The sequence below is a fragment of the Aotus nancymaae genome, unplaced genomic scaffold (assembly GCF_030222135.1).
Source record: "Aotus nancymaae isolate 86718 unplaced genomic scaffold, 86718_ANA_hifiasm-v0.15.2.pri h1tg000115l, whole genome shotgun sequence".
NCBI lineage: Eukaryota > Metazoa > Chordata > Mammalia > Primates > Aotidae > Aotus > Aotus nancymaae.
In genome coordinates, this window is record NW_026988530.1 from 10175468 (window position 1) to 10199281 (window position 23814).

Below are 23814 nucleotides of genomic sequence, written 5' to 3' on the forward strand. Positions count from 1 at the left end.
GCTCTCTCCTTGCTTGTTTTCCTCGCCTGGACCTGCAGTCGTAGTGTTCACTCCCTAGGAAACGCCCCTCCAGCCTTTTCTTGATTCACTATCTTCTCCAGGCAGCCCCGGCACTGTTCTGTGCTCTTGCTCTGAACTCTCAGCGTTCTTGCTGACAGCACTCACGTCACATCGAATATCACACCTGCTGGAAAATGACTGGTTCCCTGAGGACTGACACTGGGTTAGGAAGGGAATCACCAATTTTTGAATAAGTACTGGGTGCCTGGTGTCTGCTGGGCACTTCACCTCATTTAATCATCCTCATATTGAACCTCACTACAAAATGAGTTATGTCCAAAGGGAAACCAAGGAACCAAGAGGTGAAGTACTTGGCAGAAGGTCACGTAACTAGAAAGCGGTGGTGACGGGCAAAGCACTCCTGTGGCTGAGCCTCGTGTCCTTCCCCTACACCACACGGCCTGAGTGCCCAGCCTTGTGCCTGGCTCACAGGTGCCTTCCAGGCTTCTCCTGGAATGAAGAAAGAGAGCTGGGAGATGGTGAAGCTTGTCTGGGACGAGGCGCAGCTCGGGCAAGGAGAGAAGAGCAGCAGGCTGGGGGCGGCAGCGGGAGGCAAATCTAGAAGCTCAGGCAGGACCTGGCGCTGGGCTGACTGGTTTGAACCTGGTCACAGGGGACTGGGAAAAGTCAGTGTGCAGGATTCACTGGCGGGACTGTAGGGACACAAACAGGGCAAACGACAGACCAGCAAACACAAGTTCTGGACAAGGAGAAAGTTTTCCCTTGATGAGGAGGCGTGGGGAGCTGAGAAACACTGAGGAAAAACCAGAGAAGGCGATCAGAAGGTCGGGGTGACCCAAGAGACCATTTTATTGGAATCATAAAAGCATTTAGGAGAAGGGGAGGGTGGCGAAAATCATATGGAACTTATCAGAGACACTCTCGAGGTAGCCAAAAACGGGGGAGAGGAAATAGCCACTTATCACCTGATTCCAAATGTTTAAATCATTAAAAAAAAAAAAATCCCTTCTGATGACCTCTCTTTAGAAAGCCATTCTTGCTACTTTTTTCCAGCTGATTTCCAAAGGAAGAAGGCGCCAAAAAAATGGGTGCCCCCCAATAAGCAGACATTTGCTAGCTTTTGCACACCTGTCCAACCCTTGTGAAATCTCAAAGTCACCTTGTGTCTCAGGTTTCAAAGCAGCTCTGGCAGACGGGGTGGATCAAATCTTCCCCTCTGTGCCAGCCAGTTCCCTGCCTTCCCCTCGGGCCATTCTCCCTCCCTCTCCCACTCTCTTCCCCCTTTAGTCATCTGCTTTGCACCTGCTGGTCAGGGAAAAAGGGAAAAAAAAACACTGCGGAGTCTCAAGTTCACATCTTTCTCCGTATTTATTAACCGTCACTTTCAGTTTTGGATGTAGGTTCCAGCATGAAGGAGTTGCATGTTCTAGCCCTTGGAGTTACTATCATCTGTTCACCTCACATTCACCTCCTCAGTCTTAACTTCTATTCTGCCTCCCATACAGAGTGAAGCAATCTGACGATCGGGCTTCAGGCTTTGGCCAGTAGAAGTGTCACAAAAACGAATCTCTTGCTTTGACTTTAAAAGGTGCTCCCTTTTCATTTTAAAAACCTACCCAATTTAATACGTTTTTGTGGGAAAAGACCCAGGAAATACACGGAAGCAAAAATGAGAGGTAAAAAATCATCTGGAATACCACCACCCAGATATTATTGGAGTCCATTCTTCCAAAGTTTATCCCTGTGTACACAGGCAATGCTATGTATGCTGTTCAATTATTGCTTTTCCTCCCACTTAATTAATACTTGCAAAACGCCTTTACGTGTCAGTAAACAAATAGGCACTTCATGATTTTCTAGTGGTTGCTTCATATTCATTTGTGTGGATTTACCATCGTTTTATCATTACGATATTATTGGATATATTTATTATTTTTTACATCTCCCCAGAGATATGTATAAAATTACAATATATCAAAATGTCCATTTCCCTATACTCATGAAAATGCTATGTTGTAATTGTTTTTATTTTTGTCTAATATCTTCCTAGACAAAATAGATTTCTGAGTAAAAGTCAACTAGATGTGAATCATATAGCTTCAACTTCAAGAAATAGGATGTCTTCACAGAGGTGCATATCAATCATTAAAAAATACATATTACATATAACATATAAATAAAATATATAACCATATAAAAATAAACATAATATATATGTTTACTATATATATGTATTACATATTATGGTTCTATTATGTTATATATATAAGTTTTAAATCTCTAAGTGACTTTACTGAACTGAGTCATGGGGTTTATCCTTTTACACATATTTTGCCTTTCAACATTTGAGGAATAAATACACTCTTTCATTTCTATTACTTACTTCTTTCCGTCTCTTTTAAATAAGTTGTTATAATTACCAATACAGCAAGAATCATTCACAGATCAGAGTAACTGAAGCAATGTCAGTGACACATAACTTTATAAATGGTGAATAACTACAAAGGAATTAAAATGCTTTTAAAGAACGTTTAACGACATGGGTAGATGTTTGTGACAGAATAGGTTAAATTTAAAAATATAGGGTTCAAAAGAATACATATAGCAAAATAGAAGTACTCACATGTAGGAAAAAGAGCGGAAAGATAAAAATATTAAGAGTGACTGTCATAAGGCAGAGGGATTAAACATGCTTTTCTATTTCTATTTATTTATTTATTTATTTGAGACAGAGTCTCGCTCTGTTGCCCAGGCTGGAGTGTAGTGGTGCGATCTCGGTTCACTGCAACCTCTGCCTCCTGGGTTCAAGCGATTCCCCTGCCTCAGCCTCCTGAGTAGCTGGGACTACAGGCATGTGCCAACATGCCTGGCTAATTTTTTGTATTTTTAGTAGAGACGGGGTTTCACCGTTTTAGCCAGGATGGTCTTGATCTCCTGACTTCATGATCTGACCGTCTCAGCCTCCCGAAGTGCTGGGATTACAGGTGTGAGCCACCGTGCCTGGCCTTTATTTTGATTTTTTGAGACAGGATCTTACTCTGTCACCCAGGCTGGAGTGCAGTGATGCCATCCCAGCTACTTCAGCCTTGACCTGCTGGACTCAAGCAACCCTCCCACTTCAATCTTCCAAGTAGCTGGGACTACAGGTGCACACCACCATGCCTAGCTATTTATTTTTTAATTTTTTTTAGAGATAGGGTCTCACTATGTTGCTCCGGCTGATCTTGAACTCTTGGACTTAAGTGATTCTTCTGCCTCAGCCTCCCAAAGTGCTGGGATTATAGTCACTTGCCACCATGCCTGCCTTAGACGTGATTTTTATATCTTCTTTTTATCCGTACATTTTAGTTTTTAAAAAATGAAAATATGGCTGGGCGTGGTGGCTCACACCTGTAATCCCAGCACTTTGGGAGGCTGAGGTGGACAGATCACCAGGTCAGGTGTTCAAGACCAGCCTGGCCAACGTGGTGAAACCCTGTCTCTACTAAATATACAAAAAATAGCTGGGTGTGGTGGCAAGTGCCTGTAATCCCAGCTACTCAGGAGGCTGAGGCAGGAGAATTTCTTGAACCGGGAGGCAGAGGTTGCAATGAGCCGAGACTGCACCATTGCACTCCAACCTAGGAGACAGAGTAAGACTCCATCTCAAAAAAAAAAAAAAAAAAACACGTATTTAAAAATAATAATAATGGCCTATGGCATGTGCTAGGCACCACTCCAGTGGATTAACTCATTCAATCTTTACCACAGTCTAATTTTCTCCAGATGAAGAAACCAAAGCATAGAGCTGTCATAAAATATCACGAAAAGTTATTTTAAAATAGATAACATGAAGAACGACCAAGTTGTGCTTAAACTCATTTAGCTTTTCTTCGAAAGTTTTCAAAACCCATTGAATGGAATCTATGCCTAGGGAGGCATGGCAGCGGTCCTGGCACCAAGGGCTTTACCCTATGTGATTACCAGGAGCAATCTCACATTTCACATCACAGCATGCTTCACAGGGCCAGTTCAAACGGGCCCACATTTTATCTGATTATTTGTAGCACTGAGAACCTGTGTCAAACAGAACCTGCCAATCTGCATCATGCTGATTCCCTTCCCCACCTTTTTATTTTTCTTTTTATTTTATTATACTTTAAGTTCTGGGGTACATGTGCAGAACATGCAGTTTTGTTATATGAGTATACACATGCATAGTGGTTTGCTGCATCCATCCCCCCATCATCTACATTAGGTATTTCTCCTAATGTTATCCCTTTCCAGTCCCCCCACCCACTGCTATCCCCTCCCTAGCTCTCCACCCCGCAACAGGCCCCGGTGTGTGATGTTCCCCTCCAGGTGTCCATGTGTTCTCATTGTTCAACACCCACTTATGAGTGAGAACATGCAGTGTTTGGTTTTCTGTTCTTGGGTTACTTTGCTGAGAATGATGGTTTCCAGCTTCATCCATGTCCCTGCAAAGGACATGAACTTTTTTATGGTTGCATAGTATTCCATGGTGTATATGTGTCACATTTTCTTCATCCAGTCTGTCACTGATGGGCATATGGGTTGGTTCCAAGTCTTTGCTCTTGTAAACAGTGCCGCAATAAACATATGGGTGCATGTGTCTTTATAATAGAATGATTTATAATCCTTTGGCTATATACCCAGTAATGGGATTGCTGGGTCAAATGGTATTTCTATTTCTAGATCCTTAAGGAATTGCCACACTGTCTTCCACAATGGTTTAACTAATTCACACTCACACCAACAGTGTGAAAGCATTCCTATTTCTCTGCATCCTCTTCAGCATCTGTTGTCTCCTGATTTTTTAATGATCATCATTCTAACTGGCGTGAGATGGTATCTCAATGTTCCCCTCCTTTTTCATGCTGCCCTGCCCTCCTCTCCACCTGACCCCAATCCTCTTTATCCACAAAGTCCGGTCTAATCCAGCTTCCTTCAGTCCACATTTCAGGGGCACCATCCTGCCCTCTTTGGAGCTCATAAAGCTATAACGGTCTGTGTAATTCATTTTATAATCACACAGGGATGCAGTGGTGGAAACTTGAGATGTCTGTATTTATTTCACATGTTTACATGGATCTTTCCTATTTATATAGGAAATCCTTGAGAGGCTCTCTCTGCCAGCTAGTTCTTGAGCATACCCTCTCACATTCCAGTACAGATTCCATTTATTTTCCCCATCTTACTCTTCTCCCTCCTGCATGCTCTATTTTTCTCTCACACTATTTTCAACAGCCTGTAAACATATTCTACTAACGCCTGCCTAAAAACACACACACTGTGAAAAACCATCTTTTTGACCCCATGCTCCATTCCAGATACCAGCCCCTATTTCTGTTGGTGGTTAAGCAAAACTTCTCCAACAAATATCTGTTATTTGCTGCTTCTCTTTCCATATTTCACAAAATTTTCTCAACCAGTACCGTCTGACCTTTGACCCTGTTCAGATTCATCCAGCTTGCTCCTCTTGCTAAAATCGCTGACAACACCCACTGTTGCTTGACCCCAGTGGTTTGCTGCTGGCCCGAATCTAATTGGATCTCTCAGGAGACACAGCCCACAGCCCCCTCTTCTGGAAACTCTCTCTTGCTTTCCCTTACCCCATTTAGTCTGGTTTCTCTTGCACCCTGGGGGGGCTCTTCCTTCTTATTCTTGTTTGCTGGCAACTCCTCTTTCAACTTCAACAGGCAGGAGTTGAGACTCAGACCCCTTCCTCGTCCCCATCCCCTCTTCTCCCTAGCTGATCTGTCTGGAGCTGTGTCCAGTCCCAGTCCCACAGCTTTAGTTACCATCTATATCCTGACGCTCTCCCAATACAGCATTCTCACCCTGTGCTCTAGACATCTATGTTTATGTCTGCAACTACCGACCTGACACATCTGTGTGGCTAGCTAAGCAGAGATTTCAAACACAGCATGTTCAGGCCGGGCGCAGTGGCTAACGCCTATAATCCCAGCACTTTGGGAGGCTGAGACAGGTAAATCACTTGAGGTCAGGAGTTTGAGACCAGCCTGGCCACTGTGGCAAAATGCTGTCTCTACTAAAAATACAAAAATTAGCAGGGCATGGTGGCTCATGACTGTAATTCCAGCTACTTGGGAGGCTGAGGTAAGAGAATCACTTGAACCCGTGAGACAGAGGTTGCAGTGAGCCAAGATCGTGGCACTACACTACAGCCTGGGCAACAGAGTGAGACTCTGTCTAACACACACACACACACACACACACACACACACGCAGAGTGAGCCAAGATCACGACACTACACCCCAGCCTGGGGGACAGAGTGAGACTCCATCTCCAAACACACACACAACACACATACACACACACACACACACACACAGAGTGAGCCGAGATCATGGCACTACACTCCAGCCTGAGCAACAGAGTGAGACTCCACCTCCAAACACACACACACACACACACACACACACACACACACGCAGAGTGAGCCAAGATCACGGCACTACACCCCAGCCTGGGCGACAGAGACTCCATCTCCAAACACACACACACACACACACACACACACACACACACACAGCATATTCAAAAGACAGCACTCAATTCCTTCTGTCCCCTAATCCTGTTCCTCTCCCATCTTCCTCATTTCAGAGATTGGCAACACTGTCCTCACAAGCAGTATAGCTGAATCCACAGAGTCATCCCTGATTCCTTTCATCCCCTCACCTCCACATGGAAGCACTGCAGGGCTTTTGGATCTGCCTCTGAGCCCAGCTTGAATCTGACTCACTCTGCTGTCTACTTCGTGTCCTCCTGACACACCTGCGTCTCTCCTCTGTCCTGCTGCAATAGGCTTCTACTGGTCTCCCCAATGATAAACCAAAGTGTCACTTAAAAAACATGAATCGGTTTGAACCCTCCATGATTCTCAATTATATTTAGCCAAACTAACAGTGATTAGTCCCTGTGTCCTGTGTACCCAGCTGTGGCCCAAGCCTCTGAGCTACCTCCATCTGATGTTCCAGTTACCCTGGACTCCCTCCTGCTCCTTGGGCACATCTGACTGTCCTCACGCTTCTGCATCTGTTCCCTTGGTCTGGAGCACTCTTTCCCCAGTCTTCCCTACTGGCTCCTTCTCAGGCTCCTGTCTGAGACTACATGTCATCTCTTTGGAGTGGCCTTCCTGATCACCATGTCCCATCAGCCACCTTGGTTTCCTTTGCAGCACTTGCTGCTGCCTTACCAGCTTACTGGGTTATATGCCCCGCTTCGGGAGTGTTAGTGCAGCAAGGGCAGAGGCCTGCTTTTTCGCTGCTGTGTGCCTCGCGGTGAACCGCTACCTCCCTTCCAGTAGTCACCCACTATATTCTTAAGAATGACCAAAAAGTGCGCAATTATATGTCCTGAAAAGCGCTGTGCTCAGATCCTAAATCCTGTGACCAGATGAAGGTGAGGAACTGTAGCTGCCCCAGTGGTCATGAGTTTATTTGCATTTTATGCTGTAGGTAGAGGGCAGATTCAGGAGTCTGACTCCCTAGGTTTGAATCCTTGACTCCCAGGTGTTTGTGTGTGTGTGTGTGCACATGCGTATAGGTGCCATCTTGGTCATCACTTAGCCTCTTAAAACTTCACTCTCTTCAACTATAAAATGGGGTGATTTTAAGTTTTCACATGAGTGAGACCATGCAGTGCTTAACTTTCTGTTTAAAAAATTGATGTCATAGAAGTAGAAAGCAGAACAGAGGCTGAGAGGAGCTGGAAAGGGGACAGAGAAGGGGGATAGGAAGAGACCATTAAAAATCACAGCTATAACTGTTAAGAGGAATACGTTCCACTGTTTCATATCACAATAGGATGACTATAGTTCACAATAATACCTTATATGGTCTTAAATACCTGGAAGGGGGAATACCAAGTGCTCTCAACACAAAGAAATGATAAACATTTGAGATGATGGATATGCTAATTACCCTGATCTGATCACTATATGTAATACGTATCAAAATGTAACTACATTGGTAACAGAGATACCCAACAATGTTGGATGCCTCAGTAAGTTCAGCAGTGTCACACAGAATGTGTACAATTATTTTTTGTCAATTTAAAAAAATACTAATTTTTTAAAGAGAGTGATTTTTTTAAGGATGAAATGAGATGACCTCTGTAAAAATGAAGAACAGGGCTTAAAGGGATGCTAGCCACTGTTCTTATGCTGTAATTTCTTTTGCATCATTCTAAAACTTGATGCATGATGAGATAGTGAAATTTAGACAGTTTCTAATTAGTAGGTTGTTAAATTTTTAGAGAAGGCTTTGCTGAGATTTTAATTTCAGAAAGAAATTTTTCTACCCTCTGATAGATAGGCTGCCAATGACTGCTGATGTAGTAACGACATGCTTCAGGAAGCAATTCAACAGGAATAAGGGTGACTCTAATTTAGTGCTAGAATAAGTAAAATATAAAAATTTCTTACTTTGAGTCATAAGTTGAGGCTAAGAATTCATCTGAGGTTCCCTCCCACTTCACATAACTGTTCTTAGGGATAAAAACACTAAAATCTTTTGTTTTTAAAAAAATTATTCATATTTCACAAGGCCAAGGAGCCAGCTTTCTAAAGCACTTTGTTAGGCTTAGCAGATTCAATCCTCACAACTCTTCATTCTTGCTATGCCCAGCTTCCTTACCCTCCCTTCAATTTATCTAAAGTCATATATGATCTATCTAAAATCAGAGATACCCAATCATGTTGGATGTCTCGGTAAGTTCAGCAATGTCACATGGAAAGCTGTGAACTGGAAGAAATCCATTATCTCTGTTCAAGTCCTGAACATGGACGATACATGGCATACAGAATTAGAGGTATACTTTTCTCATATTCAGCACCTCATGCAGATAATTTGAAAGGACTGGCAGCTCAGAGGCTTTTATACAGGAGAACCACATTTAAAGTTAAAGATCAGTGTGGTGAGAGTTTGAGTCTATCTGAGGTAGATTCTGCAGTTGGTTTCAAGAGGCAATGAAATATCTCATTTTATATTATATATATGATTTTTTATATATCTTATATATTATGCATTTAACTTTTATAAGTTCTTAAAAAGCTTTCAATTTCTCTTATACCACTTATTATAATACTAATTTATCATTTTATATTCTGGTGTGTTTTTTTTTTTTTGAGACTGAGTCTCGCTCTGGAGTCTCAGTCTGGAGTATAGTGGTAGGATCTCAGCTCACTGCAGCCTCCACCTCCCAGGTTCAAGTGATTCCTGTGCCTCAGCCTCCTGAGTAGCTGGAACTACAGGCACCCACCATCATGCCCAGCTAATTTTTGTACTTTTAGTAGAGATGGTATTTCACCATTTTGGCCAGGCTGGTCTCAAACTCCTGACCTCAAGTGATCCATTCGCCTTGGCCTCCCAAAGTGCTGGGATTACAGGTGTGAGCCACCATGCCTGGCTTTTTTTTTTTTATTTAATATGTTTCTCTGCTGTTAGATTGCCAACTCCTTGATACCAGGGATTGTCTCTTAACCACATTTATACCCGCACTGTATGGCACTTGATAGGGTCTTAATGTTGGTTAAATTAAGTTGATGGACTTTTACTTAAATCTAATGTGATTTCATTTAATCTTTGTAGTATAGAAGCAGCACATCCCAAAATTTATCATATTTCTAGCAATCTTGCAAGCAAATGAACAATTTCAATTAAAATCGCTCTCTCTGAACTTGGAGACAAATCTGATCATCATTTAGCAGACAGGATTTTTACAGAAATTTAAGTTCCCTTCACTATATTCTAAGATGCCTTAAGAAGTTTGCTACATAACCCACCCATGATAATACTGCTAACTCATTAGTGAAATTTTAAACATCTTTTTGTCATTCAGTTTTCATTGATGCAGCACTTTAAAATACCTATCAGTATGACAGAGTGGTTAATACCGGCCCTGGAGCAAGATTGTCCAGGTTAAAATTCTTGTGTGACTTTAAACACGTTTCTCCTGCCTCTCTGGGCCTCAGCTGTAAAAAGGGAACACTAATAATACCTCATAGGTGATGGCAAAGTGTAAATGATTATGTGTGTGTGTGTGAGGATTTTATAAGTATCATGTAAGTATTAGTTGTCACTACATACAGAAGGTTTGTTTTTGTTTGTATTAGCAGGAAAGGTGCCTTGAGGCATTCCAAGATGCTACCGAAGACACTGTGGAGGATGCTTTCGCTCAAAGTAAAGGGATATACTTTTAGTCATCAGTAATAGTTACTTTTTATTTTTAAATTTTCCTCTTTTTTCTTTAAGAGATGGGTTCATGCTCTGTCTTCCAGGCTGGAGGGCAGTGGCGTCATCATGGCTCAATGTAACCTCAACCTCATGGGCTGAAGCAATCCTCCCTCCCTAGCCTCCTGAGTAGCTGGGAGTACAGGTACATGCCACTAGGCCAGGCTAACTTTAAAAAAGTGTTTTTTGTTTTGTTTTGTTTTCTTTTCTTTTTTTTTTTTTTTTAAGAGACAGGGTCTCAGTATGTTGCCCAGTCTGGTCTCAAACTCCTGGCCTCAAGAGATCCTCCTGCCTTGGCCTCCCAAAGTGCTGAGATTACAGGCATGAACTACCTCACCTGGCCCTACTTTTAAAGCTAATTTTTGTGGGTCAGTTCTTGAAGGAGCTATAAATGGTGGCTCACATTTTGCCTTCTTCACCTTTACATAATGAAGATATTGGTGCTATTAAATGGTTTAAAAAATTGCGGATCTCAAGGATTTTAATATTCTTTCTGTATTTTAACTGTTATTTTAAAAAGCAACCAATTAACAGAGCACTCATCAATTTATGGATTTAGGAACAGTATAAACACTACAGTGCTTAAAACACTTCCAAGTATTGCAAATTATTGGTATTGATCAAAACACAATAAAAATGTAAAATATAACACTTTGATATCAAGTTTTCCAACTCTGTGGAGACTGAATCCTGTCAAAAATGAATTAACAGAACAACAGAAAGATCCCATCCTCCACTTACCCCTCTTTAATACAACATGGATTCTTTAATACAACATGGATTCTTTAATATTCTCACCTCTCACAAGTTCATAGTACATTAAGCAGGAATAATGGAGTCTTAACAAAAGAGGCAACATTCTAGAATTTAGTAAAAACTAGAACATTAAAAGTATTCACTTAAAATTCATTTAAAGTAAAATGAATGAGTTCTGAGTCATTTATCATTTAACTTTGCTTGATATGGTACTTCAATTATGTTCCCACGCTTCATTTACTAGAGAAAGATAAAAATAATTTGGATACCTTACATTTTAAATAATTCGAGTTAATGTAGTGGAAATGTTCTACATTGAAAGGAACAAATGTTGGCATTGGAGATAGTTGATGGGTGCCTAACAGTTCCATTTCTAAAGGTTCTCAGGGAAATGAAGTTGGAATTAGAACACTGTTGTGCTGTTTGCATTGGAAAGGCATATTCACACTCCCTAGGATACTGGAGTGATTAGAACATCAACAGCCCTTTATCCCCCATTGCCAGGCACCCTTCCTTACCTTCAATGAAGACCTCAGCAGATGTTGTGTCTGAGCCGCTGGGATTCGTGGCCAAACAGGTATAGCGACCTGTGTCGTCCTCAAAGGCCTCTGCTATGATCAGGGTATGGAGATACCCACTCTCACAGTGGATTTGGATATCAGGAGTGTTGTGCAGTTCTTTCCCTTCACAGAACCATCTGCAGGCCAAATGGAGGTCAAAGGACAGGAGGAAAAGAAAGGAAATGGTGATGTTTAAAACAATTAAGCAGAAGTGAAGGCTGGTGCTATGCAAAACGATGTTTGGTTGATTAAAAAAAAATCAGTATCAGTGTTATTGATGGAAACTCTACAATTTAGACTGTGAAATTAATGACTAGATAATTCTCACAGGTTTTCTCTGTAAAGCACCTTGTACATTTTATCAACTCAAGTGATGCTGTCAAACTCAGAAAGAACATTTCAGTTATAAAATAAAAGAAACAGAAACTCAGTGTCGTAAAATGCTTTGTAACAAATGCCTCCTACATTTATTACAATTTTATCTATTATTCTTACCTAAAGAAAAATATAAAAGTAATATAAACATTATGCTCAAAATGTTTAATATGTGAAAGGAAACTTATCATCATGTTAAAAAAAATCACAGGCAGCAATATTTTTGTTGACCTTTAAGACTTCTGATCAGCTGAGCAGTAACAGATTTAATGCCTTCCACATTTCTGATATTTACAAAACCTTCTAGCAGACCGCCTTGGCCTCCAAGATGTGGAGAGATATAGCAGTTGTGCTGTAATTCATTCTTGCTGGTCAGCACTTTTCCTTTCCCAAACAATCAGGCCCTTCATGTGGGAAACTACAGGCTATCAGACTGAACACAGGTTACCTCTCCCTCTCTCTCCTCTTCCCCCAGCACCTCAGATTCTCAGTAACATCTGGTTGCCTTTACATTTTACCAAGAAACAAACATACAAACAAAACAAAACAAAGCCCAAAGCCACCCTAAAAAAGAAAAACTCGAAATGGGATTTATTATTAAATAAATGTGTAGAAATCTGCCACTTAGAACTAAAAGGATTGAATTCTCTGGGAAAATATTGTCCATTTAAGCTCTTAATGAGCACTTAGAGATTTTCTCTAAGTCTAATTTCCTATAAAATTACTTGGATTTCACATCCTTTTGTGAAAATGTGACATGGAATACTAAGTCTTTTTTCTGTTTTTGGGGTAGAATGTAGGCTTTTGTCTAATTTAATTTGAAAATAGTTAATATAGCAAATGAGTTTGCTACTACTATGAGTATCAACCCTAGAAACCATATTAAACATTAAATATGTGATTCTCACCAAAGAACAGATAAGACTTTGGGAATTAAAGAACATACAATAACCAGCCAACTGAGCATTCTATGCCATGCAAGCCATATTATTTTGAAGGCACTTGAGCAGGGCAGTATTTCTTGATTCCACAGCACTGTGTGGTTTTCTTTGTTATCACCAAGTCTTGAAGGGCCTTCCAGCCCCGGGTCATCTTCCAGTCTTTTTTTTTCTGTTATCTTTCCAAAGCCATAGTCCAGATCCTCACCCATCAGTACTTTTTTGTGTTTCAATTTGTCCCTCCCTTACCAGCAGACTATAAATTCTTTCTTCCCTTACACACATGATTCCCTAAACTTCAGATCTGTCATTGCCGGCTTTCATACAACTTGGGCCCTATCGTTTTCTTATACTAATCCTCTGTTTCTGCCGAATATTTGCATGGACTTGCAGCTCCTTACATAGTCCTCAAATATTATCTGCCTACTTTTCTGTGCCCACATTTTCTTCTTTGAATTATTTTCTTACCCTCTTCATTAATCCCATCTAGGAACTACTCTTCCTTAAGATCAAGCTAAAGGCTTCTTCAACAGATAAAAATAAACTGAATATACACTTACAGAGCTTCTTCTATTTGTGAGGAACTGCATTACCTGCTACAGGTAATATAAAAAATAATGCCTGCTAAACTCTGAAACTAGTTGAGTTTGTCTGTCTGTACTGTCAATTAGAGTATTTCTACCTTCCATAGAAAAGATATACATCACCTATTGGGGGAAACCGAAGCTTGAAAAAACGCAACAGAGGTTCAATAGAGAGAAGGATTTGTTTCTTTTGGTTAGATGTACTCCATAGGGAAACCTCTGCCAACTACCGAAGTGACTAGTATCTTATCCTCTAACTTAGGGAACTTTCAGCCTGCAAGCCTACTGCCTGTTTTTATATGGCCCTTGAACTAAGAATGGTTTTTATACTTTTAAACGTTTGAAAAAAAAATCAAAAGAAGAATATTTTGCAACATCAAGTTCACATTTTGGAGTCCTTAAATAAGGTTTTTTTTGCTGGGGGGGAACATAACCATGCTCATTCATTTACATATTGTCCATGGCTGCTTTTGCATTATAGGGACAGAGTTACAACATACTATTTGGCCCTCAAAGCCCCCAATATTCAGTATCTGGGCCTTTACAGAGAAAGGTTGCCCACTCGAGCTTTTTGCTACTCAAAGTGTGGTCCTGGAGCCAGCAGCAGCAGCATCACCTGGGGGCTTATTAGAAGTGCAGTATCTTGGCCCTTGCCCCAAATCTACTGAATTGGTTCAGATTCCCAGGTGATCACGTGCACCTAAAGCTTAAGAAGTGTTGGTCTGATATGTTCTGGACCAGAACGACCTGCCTTATAGAGTCTTGGCTCTCCATCTAGGTTGCTCACTTGTTTAACATAGCAACCATTTTTTTAAAAAAAATGTATATTGTATCTCTGGTCCATTTCATGCCAAAGCAGTAGAAATACTGAAAATTAAAAGGCATACTTAATACATTAATGTGTCAAACATTGTGCTAAAACCTAGAGAGTAAGTTAATATAAGACCAGGCTGCTACTCTGGAAAAACTTACATTCCAATAGGATAGAAAGGCCCATCAAGAGCTAATTTCAGTATAACATGGAAAGTTAAGTACCATGGTTGTGATAAAGACAAGGTGCCAAATCCAACTATACCTTTAAAGATCCAGCGTGGGCCTATGATCTCAGAAACATGATTGTATCCTAGTATATTTCAGTTAAGCGAAGCCATTAATTACTTGCACCCTTCATCAATGAATTTTCTACATCATTTCATGAAATATTTCTAACATAATCATTAAATATACAGTCTTGCATTTAACAAAACAACCTTAAAGTTTCATCTCCTCATACAGATGAGGAAGCTGAACTGGAAGCTAGATGACTTTCCTAAAGTCACAGTTGAGCCTCTTTGCTCTGCCATTGCTAGTTCCGATATGCAAATGATTCCAATCACAGATCAAACACACATTGATCTAAATATTGGCCAGAAACTGTGCTGCCCTTTTTGTTTCTAGGGAGAGCCTGCTATCCAAATACTTGCAGGTTTTATTCCCCTCCTCCTCTTGGGTCACACCTTATGTTACCACATTTTCACACCATAGAACTAGTCACCTGACAGGCACTTATGTCAATAACTGACTTTCCCTGGTTGACAGTTGCTGTCCCTGAAAGCAATATGCATGGGTCGTGTTAACTATTTCACTTGTACCTTATTGGGCAAATTTATTATTTTCTCTGCATTATTTCTTCTACTTTGTGTTACAATCTGAGATGCTGTTTCACTTTTATTCACTGAGCTGAAGAACAAAACATATGCATGTCCAAAAAGCAAAAACAGGTCAGCCTAGTGGTTTACACGCACCAAGCATTTTGCCATATGCAGTTGTGGGAGAGTTTTATTACATAATGAACCATTTCATATGACTAAATAGATGAGTTAGACTAAGGTAAAAAATCTGTTCATTGTCTTAACTGTTCTGCCAGTATTAAGGTATATTTCAAGCACTTTTTTGCACTTATTATTTTCTTTAGCCTTAATCTTACCATTATCACTCAGTTTATAACAATCTTATTTTGTAAAGTACAAATTCTATGGAAAAAACATGACAGAAAAGCATTCTGCAACATATTCATAGATTGGTAGCAGGTACTCAATGAGAAAAAATTTTCACGGTCAAATACGCTAAGTAAATGGTTGGATTGGGACAATGTTAATTTCTTTTCTGCAGGACTTCCCAGGGCCTTAAGTGAGGAAATGTGAATTGCAAATATCAAGGAGTGAGATGTAATATGTATGTAGCGTTTTACAAATCTGTTAGAGCACATATTTCTTCATTGTTTGCTTTTTCATCAGACCCATGCTTTAAAGTAATGTGTGACTGATAATAAGCATTTTAAAGCACCAACTATGTGCAATACTCTGTGGATCAATTTTAAAAGTTAAAAATTGCATTTTTTTAAACAATCAAGAAGTCGATTTCTAGTTGGGGAAATTGGCATAAATGCATTTGATATCAAAGAATGGCATAAGGAAACAATACAGATGATATCCGACAGGGAAATGAATGAGGTTAATTTTTTTTTTTTTTGAGTACAGAGAGAAAAAGAACAGAATTTTGCATGCATTCAATTTTGCATCTAGGACATTGCTGACCCTGGAGGGACTGCCCCTCCCAGGGCTGGTCAGTTCCTAGAGATGTAAAGGACCTTTCTGGGAGCATATGTTCCATATGCAAACTAATCAACCCAGACCCCACACACTCAGCACCTGCTCTACTGAGTTCTCATACTCAGGGCCACAGCTTCCCTCCCCTCATCAACCCAGGGCCAGATACCAGACAACCAGAAACAGCCTGTATGCCTGAGAACCCACTGAAAGTGTTCAAAAGAGGCAGTCCTAACTTGCTTACCTCGCCTCACCTGTGTTTTTTCTGCGGGTTCCTAACAAAGGCTCCTTCCAAAGCTCCCCCTTGCTCCCTGGCCTTCTGACCAACCCTGGAGCTTCCCCTGCAATGCGCGTGCCGCTCCTCTTGGGAACTTCAAATAACAAACTAGTATTTTTCCAATGACAGTCATCTCCTCATTTGTTGACCTCACCATATGTGAATAGTGATCAAATCTACATTTTCGCACAGGGCACATTTGATAACAGAGCTTATCAAAGAAGAATATACTTACAGATGAAGAAAGAACTGAACAGATAAATAGTTTTGTATCAGCCACAGTTTCTGCTTTAAAATGTATATGGATAGAGGCTCATAGACTTTCATCAACTCAAACTGAAGTGCATTTAAAATGCATACAATTAAACTCAAAATAATCTAGTTAGTGCAAATATCAGAAAAGGAAATGTGTCTCGTCCACTTTTTATGTAGCTGATTAAAGAAGAATGACCTTGCCTAAACTAAGAGGATCTTAGAGATTTGAAGTGTTGGCACACACCACACATTGGACCAGAGGGTGTTTGTTTAGTTCAATTTCTCAAAGGTCACAATTCTACCAGCTTCCTGGCAAAGAACTCAAAACATTTACTATTCTCTAAAGAGGAAAATGTGAGATCTGCTGGTTAAATTTTGACCTCTTGAAATTTTTCTCACATTAAATTCTTGTTGCTGGTGTCACTTAGGGAAAGAGATCCTGGGCTGACAAGCTAAACTGTGAAGCATACGAGGATGAAGTATAGGTTTGGTAAATGCATGGCATAAATAAGGGCACTATCCCTCTTCTTCCCGTGGCAGATGTCACTCATCAGAATGTTCTTCACTAGTGAAATGGAACATCTCAGAATCCTCAGGATAGCTGTGTAGGCTACAAAGCAACTAAAACTGAAGTTTGAAATGAAACACATTTGCCATCCTCAATTGGATCTCTTTCTAGGAGGTACATTCTTGCTTTCCTCCAGATCCTGAAAGCCCTGTTTAATTACTATGGACTAAGAGTGGAAAGGGGTTTGACTGAGAGAGGAGGGTGGGTGGAAGTATGTAATGCAACTAAGAGAGAATCCACTCAAGCAAAATTTGACTTGAGGACCCCCTCGAACCTTTATTCATTCCATTTTGAATACCTAGAAGCCTTTTATCTAGTGAACAGTATCTAGGTAGCATATTTAAAAAATGCTGTCTACATTCCCATTCTGAACTTCTGATAAATATCAACTTCAATCCAATTTTTAAATTTCTGCCATAAAATCATTAAAAATATGTAACTACAATCTCATAATTAGGATGAAAAGATAATACAATATTTGGGAATAATGATAATTCTTAAGGACTTATGGAAATTCAGATTAAGATAAAGAGAATTAATATTTATTGAATGCCTATTATATGCAACTATAACCTTATTTTATTTTCACAAGTACCTTGCAAAGTAGCTGTCATTATATTTTTAGATATAGGCAACTCTCATTTATCTATAGCAATTAAAAAGAAGGACACAAACAATAAAAACCCAGTAGTCTCCAAAATCTCATTTTCCTTAATGCTTTTAACTTTCATCTGTCATCAAAACATGTATCTACTGATAGATAGATACATGTTTTAACAAAGTTTACTGATTCTTCCTCTTTAATTTCTGGTGCAGCTGTTAAACAGCTATGTAACTGCCACTCAAACAAGGAGCTGAAGGAAGCTGGAGAGCTAAACCTTGCAAAATCAGTGGGCATGGTACATGCCCCTTCAAAAGAATTGAGTTGCTAATATGAGAATAAACCAGTTGGGACTGGCTGTCAGATTTCAAGGTCATAAACAGGCTATGAAAATAACCTTGTACTAACTGGAAATAAAATGTAAAAATATTAGAAGATGTAGTCATACTCATTCATTCATTCATCAATCATTTATTCATTCATCAAGGACCAACTGCACTTTACGATGCAGGAACTGACTGGGAGCATAGATGTCAGCTAAGCCAGGTTTCTTAGTTCAGGAGACTAGCAGCAGGCGCTAAGAGAAAAGAAAACCCAATTGTAAACATAAGGAAATACAATGAATACATTTTACTTAAAGAGCTTAGGTTTTTCCATCACATAGAAACCTGAACTCCTTCAGAAATGTTTCAAAGTTGGTTGTAGCTTCATACTTATATACAGTTTCTTTGGATATAATACTCAGGTTGCAATCAATTTGTTGGAGAGGAGATAATATTCACAAGTCTTGAATTTTCCCTTTGTTCATAAAGGATTATAGCACATAGAGGAAAAAGGATTGTAACACTATAGTTTTGTAAAATGGTGTATTTCTTTATACTATTCTGTGGGATTTTGAAATGTTTTTAAATAAATATGTATACATGTATGTATATGTGTGTGTGCATGTGTATGTGTACGTGTGTGTGTATTATTGTTGTTATATAATGGTTCCTCCTTCCCCATAAGGATTTTCCAAACATTTCAGCTTAAAAATGAGATAGTGCCAAAAATTCAAGGATCACATTATGGCACTAGCAAGATGTGGCTGGACTGAAATTCAAGAAGGTGTTTTACATTAAAATGTTCAATATCTAATTGTTCACTTTCTACATTTCAAGGTGAGGTGAAATGTGACTGCTGACTTGGTCTGAGTCCAGTTGTTAGAGGCAAGTGGCTGCATCTGTCCACAGTCCTAGAGCCTTTCTGGTGAGGGATCAAGGGGTCAGGAGGATAATTAAAATCAAGGTGCTGCAGCTGCTTCTGACCCAATGGCTGTCCTTGAAAACCACCAATCACTTCCATCCTTGAGTGGTGGAAGAATGTTTAAAAATTCACCTCCCTGATGTGTCCCAGAGATATGTTTCTCTTGTGACCCTGGCAACTGGCAGTGAGGCTCAGAACTGTGCACTGGTACTGCAGTACACATCTGGGAATGCTCAGAACACTCTGATTCTCCAAGATAGGGTCATGAGTGTTGATTTTTATGAGAATAAATTCATGATTAATGAAAGGAACCAACAAATCACTGCAAAGTCTAAGATACACCTTCTAGTATAGAATACGAATAGTTTATGTTTAAAAAAATCACATATGGCATCGCTTGGCTTACAAGTTGACTAGCAATATCTATTTTAATACTAACACTTAGCAGGAAATATAGATTTTATGAGTGACAGTTTCTTCTGGCTATCTTTATTTTATTGAACCACAACTATGTATCGTGAAAATTCTCTGTGCACTGTATTTTAAACATGTGGCTTTTAAAATGAAACAAATCTGACTTATAACACTTATCAAGTTTCATCAATGAATCCTGGGTAATGTTCTCCAACTCTGCTAAGCAAAATGGTAAATGTTAAAAGCCAGTTAATAGACACAATGAGGTGCTTATTAAATAAAAACCTTTAAAAACTGTTGAGTTTTTATTTTCTCCTTTAAATCAATTCCTTTATGCTCAAGGGGAAACAAGGTTATGTTGAAAGATGTCTCTCCATTTTTCCCTCACCACTTCACTGATTTGTACTTCCTGGAAACATTTATCTTCAAAGGGATGTCAAGGATGATTTCAGGATGGCAAATTTAGCCCCCAGCTGCCTCCTTCTCCCAAAGCACATGAAACCACATGGCTTCATGAAGTCCATGCTTGAAGAAAACTGAAGCAACTGGTTTCTGTAATGGTATAATAATGAAAATAAAGGGTAGGAAAAAACCTCAGAGAGATAAGTGCTTCGGCAATGGTTATATTTTCCAGGTGTTCTTTTCCCTCAAAGGAATGACAGTGGTCTGCCATGACCCGGAGAACCACCAAGACAAAATTTGAAAGTGATGCCCAAGATAAGTTTTGTTGATGCCTACATGCCAAGTCAGGCCATCTGTAAGTATTGCATTTCATACATCCACAATTAAACACCAATTAATTTTTATGGAGTATTTTTTGTCTTGTCACCAAAGATTTCTTAATTTTTTACATGTGTTCACATTAACCACATGACACACTATGTTTATTCTGTCATGTGGATTTATAGGCTGACCAAAGTGAAATTAATCATTGTCTAAATTTACTATGGCTATAATTTCATGACTGCTTAGCTCGAAGGCCAATAGCTAAATTTGTGTGGACAACAGATGTACTTTAACCTTATGGCCCAAAAGAGACCAATAAATAGATAGGCTTTTTTGAAATTCAAAGCCCAGGAAATAATAAAATAGAATTTGAACCAAAACCAGATTCGTGTCTAGCAATTCTTTCCTCAAATAACCACTTTATCTCCAAAGGAAAAAGGATAAAATAGAGGAATGGACCAGCCTAGATAAAACTAAACTATGAAAATGATTTTATCTTGCCTTTTTTTTTTTTTTTGACCATGAGAGGTAGCTTAGTGTCTGACACTAGGAATATACAGATATTTACTTACCATCTTTAAAAAACAATATAGGCTGGGTACGATGGCTCACACCTATAATCACAGCACTTTAGGAGGCCAAAGGGGAAGGATCATTTCAGCCTAAGACTTAGAGACCAGTCTGGGCAAGATGACAAGACTGTGAATCTACAGAAAAACTAACTGGGCATGGTGGCATGTGCCTGTAGTCCCAGCTACTGGGAGGTTGACGTGGGAGGATCACTTGAGCCCAGGAATTGGAGGCAGCAGTGAGCTATGATTGTACCACTGCACTCCAGCCTGAGTGACAAAGCAAGATCCCATCTCAAAAACCAAAATAAAACAAAACAAACAAACAAAACCACCACCAGGTCAGGGTGGTCAGGCGTGGTGGCTCACGCCTGTAATCCCAGCACTTTGGGAGGCTGAGGTGGGTAGATCACGAGGTTATGAGTTCAAGACCGGCCTGACCAACATGGTGAAACCCCATCTCTACTAAAAAAAATTCAAAAATTAGCTGGGCATGGTGGCAGCTGCCTGTAATCCCAGCTACTCTGGAGGCTGAGGCAGGAGAATCACTCAAACCTGGGAAGTGGAGGTTACAGTGAGCTGAGATTGTGCCACTGCACTCCAGTCTGGGCGACAGAGCAAAACAAACAAACAAACACCTATGAAAATAAGTGAACTCTACAAAATAACTGTCCTGCCCGAAGCTATTAAAATCTTCGATTGCTTCTAATATTTTCCTCATTGGTGATGCAGTGGAAAGGAGCTAGGATCTGGAGTCAGCATTTCTGATAAAGCAGTGTCCTTGTCTGGAGTAAATACCCGGAGTTTATCGTCTCGCACCAAGAAGATAAAGGACATGGACACACGCAAGGAGTGAGTTTAGGAGCAAAGGTTTAACAGGCAACAGAAACAGCAAGGAGAACAGCTCTCTTTTCTGAGAGAGGGGCCTCCCGAATGGGAGTGCACCGGCTTTTATAGGCACGCTTGAAGTGGCTGTGTCTGATTAACATAGGACCCACAGATTGGCTGGACCAACTGTGATGTTTCGGGAAGGCTGGCCACCCCATCCTAATCTTATTATGCAAATGGCCTTTCCACTTGACTAGCCCACGTTGTCTGCTCCTTAACTGTACATGCGGCTGGGAAAGAAAAGAGAAGGTGGAGCCGCCATTTTGAGCATGCCTAGTCCCAAGTAGCCTGTTCCTACTGGCACAGCTGCTGGCATTCACTCGTGCCAGCTTTGCACTTGTTTGTCTATGTCTGCAACTGGAGTTTACTGGCTGATCTTTGCTAGAAAAAATAATTTTGGGGCTGCTTTTCATTAAAAGGAAAACCTTACTGAGGACTCCTATACCCTCACTACCTACCTAAATTATTTCTTCTTATCTCCTATATCAATGAGTTCCATACATCAGTCAAGTTGACTGTGGTCTAGTCTTTCTCTCATTCGGGGCTTGAGTTTCCTTATTTGTGAAATGCAAGGAATGAGCTGGACTAGAGTTTCCTCAACTGTGTACTAAGAAACTAGTTCTGTAGCAAGTTGACAGGTAACACTGAAAAGGTTTCTGTGGCCAAATAGGTTTACGAAGCACTGGGTTAAACAAAGTTAAACATCTGTCAGAAAGTTGAACAGAACTTTTTAGAGCTCTGTGCCAATATACACTGAATTTCTGAAAGAGAAATATGGTAGGCATCACTCTCAATCTTAGTGGACCATGGAACATGTGTTCTGAGATTCATGTTGAAGGATCAGTGTTTTGGGAACACATTTTGAAAACACTGGGTTGGATTATCACTAAAACCTCATCTGGCTCTATGGTGGTGACATTGAATACCTGGTATACAACTAGTTTTTTCCAGAGTTTATGACAGACATCAGTAATAGGGCAAGCCCCATATCCCACTGGTCTCCACCTTGGTTTCAGAGTCCTTCTCCAATGATGGATGCTAGGGGCAGCCACTACCAACCAATTAGTGTTGGCACCTGAATTGAAACATATTCGCCATGCCTGTTTTAATAGTCAACACTTATGTATTGCTTTCTTACACAGGAGTCAATGTGAAATGTGGATTTCTAATCTCTCACGTATCTTTAACTGTTAATTCCAGTAATTTTCTATTTTTTTAAATAAGCTGCCATTTAGCCATGGCACATGAAAATACTGGGTTTTCACCACATGTTCTCACTCATAGGCGGGTGTTGAACAAGGAGAACACATGGGCACAGGGAGGGGAGCACTATACACGGGGGTCTGTTGGTGGGGAGTGGGGGGGACAGCGGGGGGGTGGGGAGTTGGGGAGGGATAGCATGGGGAGAAATGCCAGATATAGGTGAAGGGGAGGTAGGCAGCAAATCACACTGCCACGTATGCACCTATGCAACAACCTTGCATGTTTTTCACATGTACCCCAAAACCTAAAATGCAATAAAACAAAAAAAAAAGAATGTTATGATAAATATAAAAAAAAAAAAAAGAAAATACTGGGTTTTCCTGCACTATTTGGATATGCAGGGTGAGCATATAATACATTGTCCAAGCCAGGACATTTCTGAGAATGAAATAATAGGTAACCATTGATAATTATGGGAATAAATAATGACTGTTTCAGGCAAACTAGGATGGGCAGCTGTCCTACTTATAGCTCATTGTCAGAGAAATTTAAAAATGTCATTTTGGCACCAGTGAACATTATGGCTTTTTGCAAATGTGACTCATTCCCATGAGTAGACAGAAGTACATTTCACAATATGTGAAGGAAAAAAAGGTTCCCAACCCATCCGTCGGTCATTCACAAATTCTCAAGTCACACTTGTTAGTTAAAATAAAAGATTCATCCTCACCAATTCTTTATGCGAGTACAAAAGTAAGTCAGCATGACCTGACAAGCCTCACTTCAAAGTCACCTATATTGTGAAAATTTGTATTGAATGCTTCCAAGGCTTCAAAGCATGAGGGGGAAAGAATGGATTATGGCGAGCTTGAGAATGATAAATTGCATACATAAATCAGCTAGAGGTGCACATTCAGCTATTTTGTTGCTACAATTATGGCAGGTAATTATTATCTATTGTTGTAACTTGGATTACATTCCAAAGGGGA

The 23814-nt window shown here is 40.1% G+C and overlaps 1 protein-coding gene across 5 annotated transcripts in view; it reads right to left on the reverse strand.

Annotated features, from left to right (window-relative positions):
- The window catches only part of PALLD (palladin, cytoskeletal associated protein), a 463427-nt gene that overhangs the window by 252621 nt on the left and 186992 nt on the right, over nt 1-23814 (reverse strand). For all 5 annotated transcript variants that reach the window (XM_064371018.1, XM_064371019.1, XM_064371017.1 and 2 more), the window contains one exon: nt 11553-11731. In XM_064371018.1, the coding sequence (XP_064227088.1) occupies nt 11553-11731 (179 nt within the window). The remainder of the gene's footprint in view (nt 1-11552; nt 11732-23814) is intronic.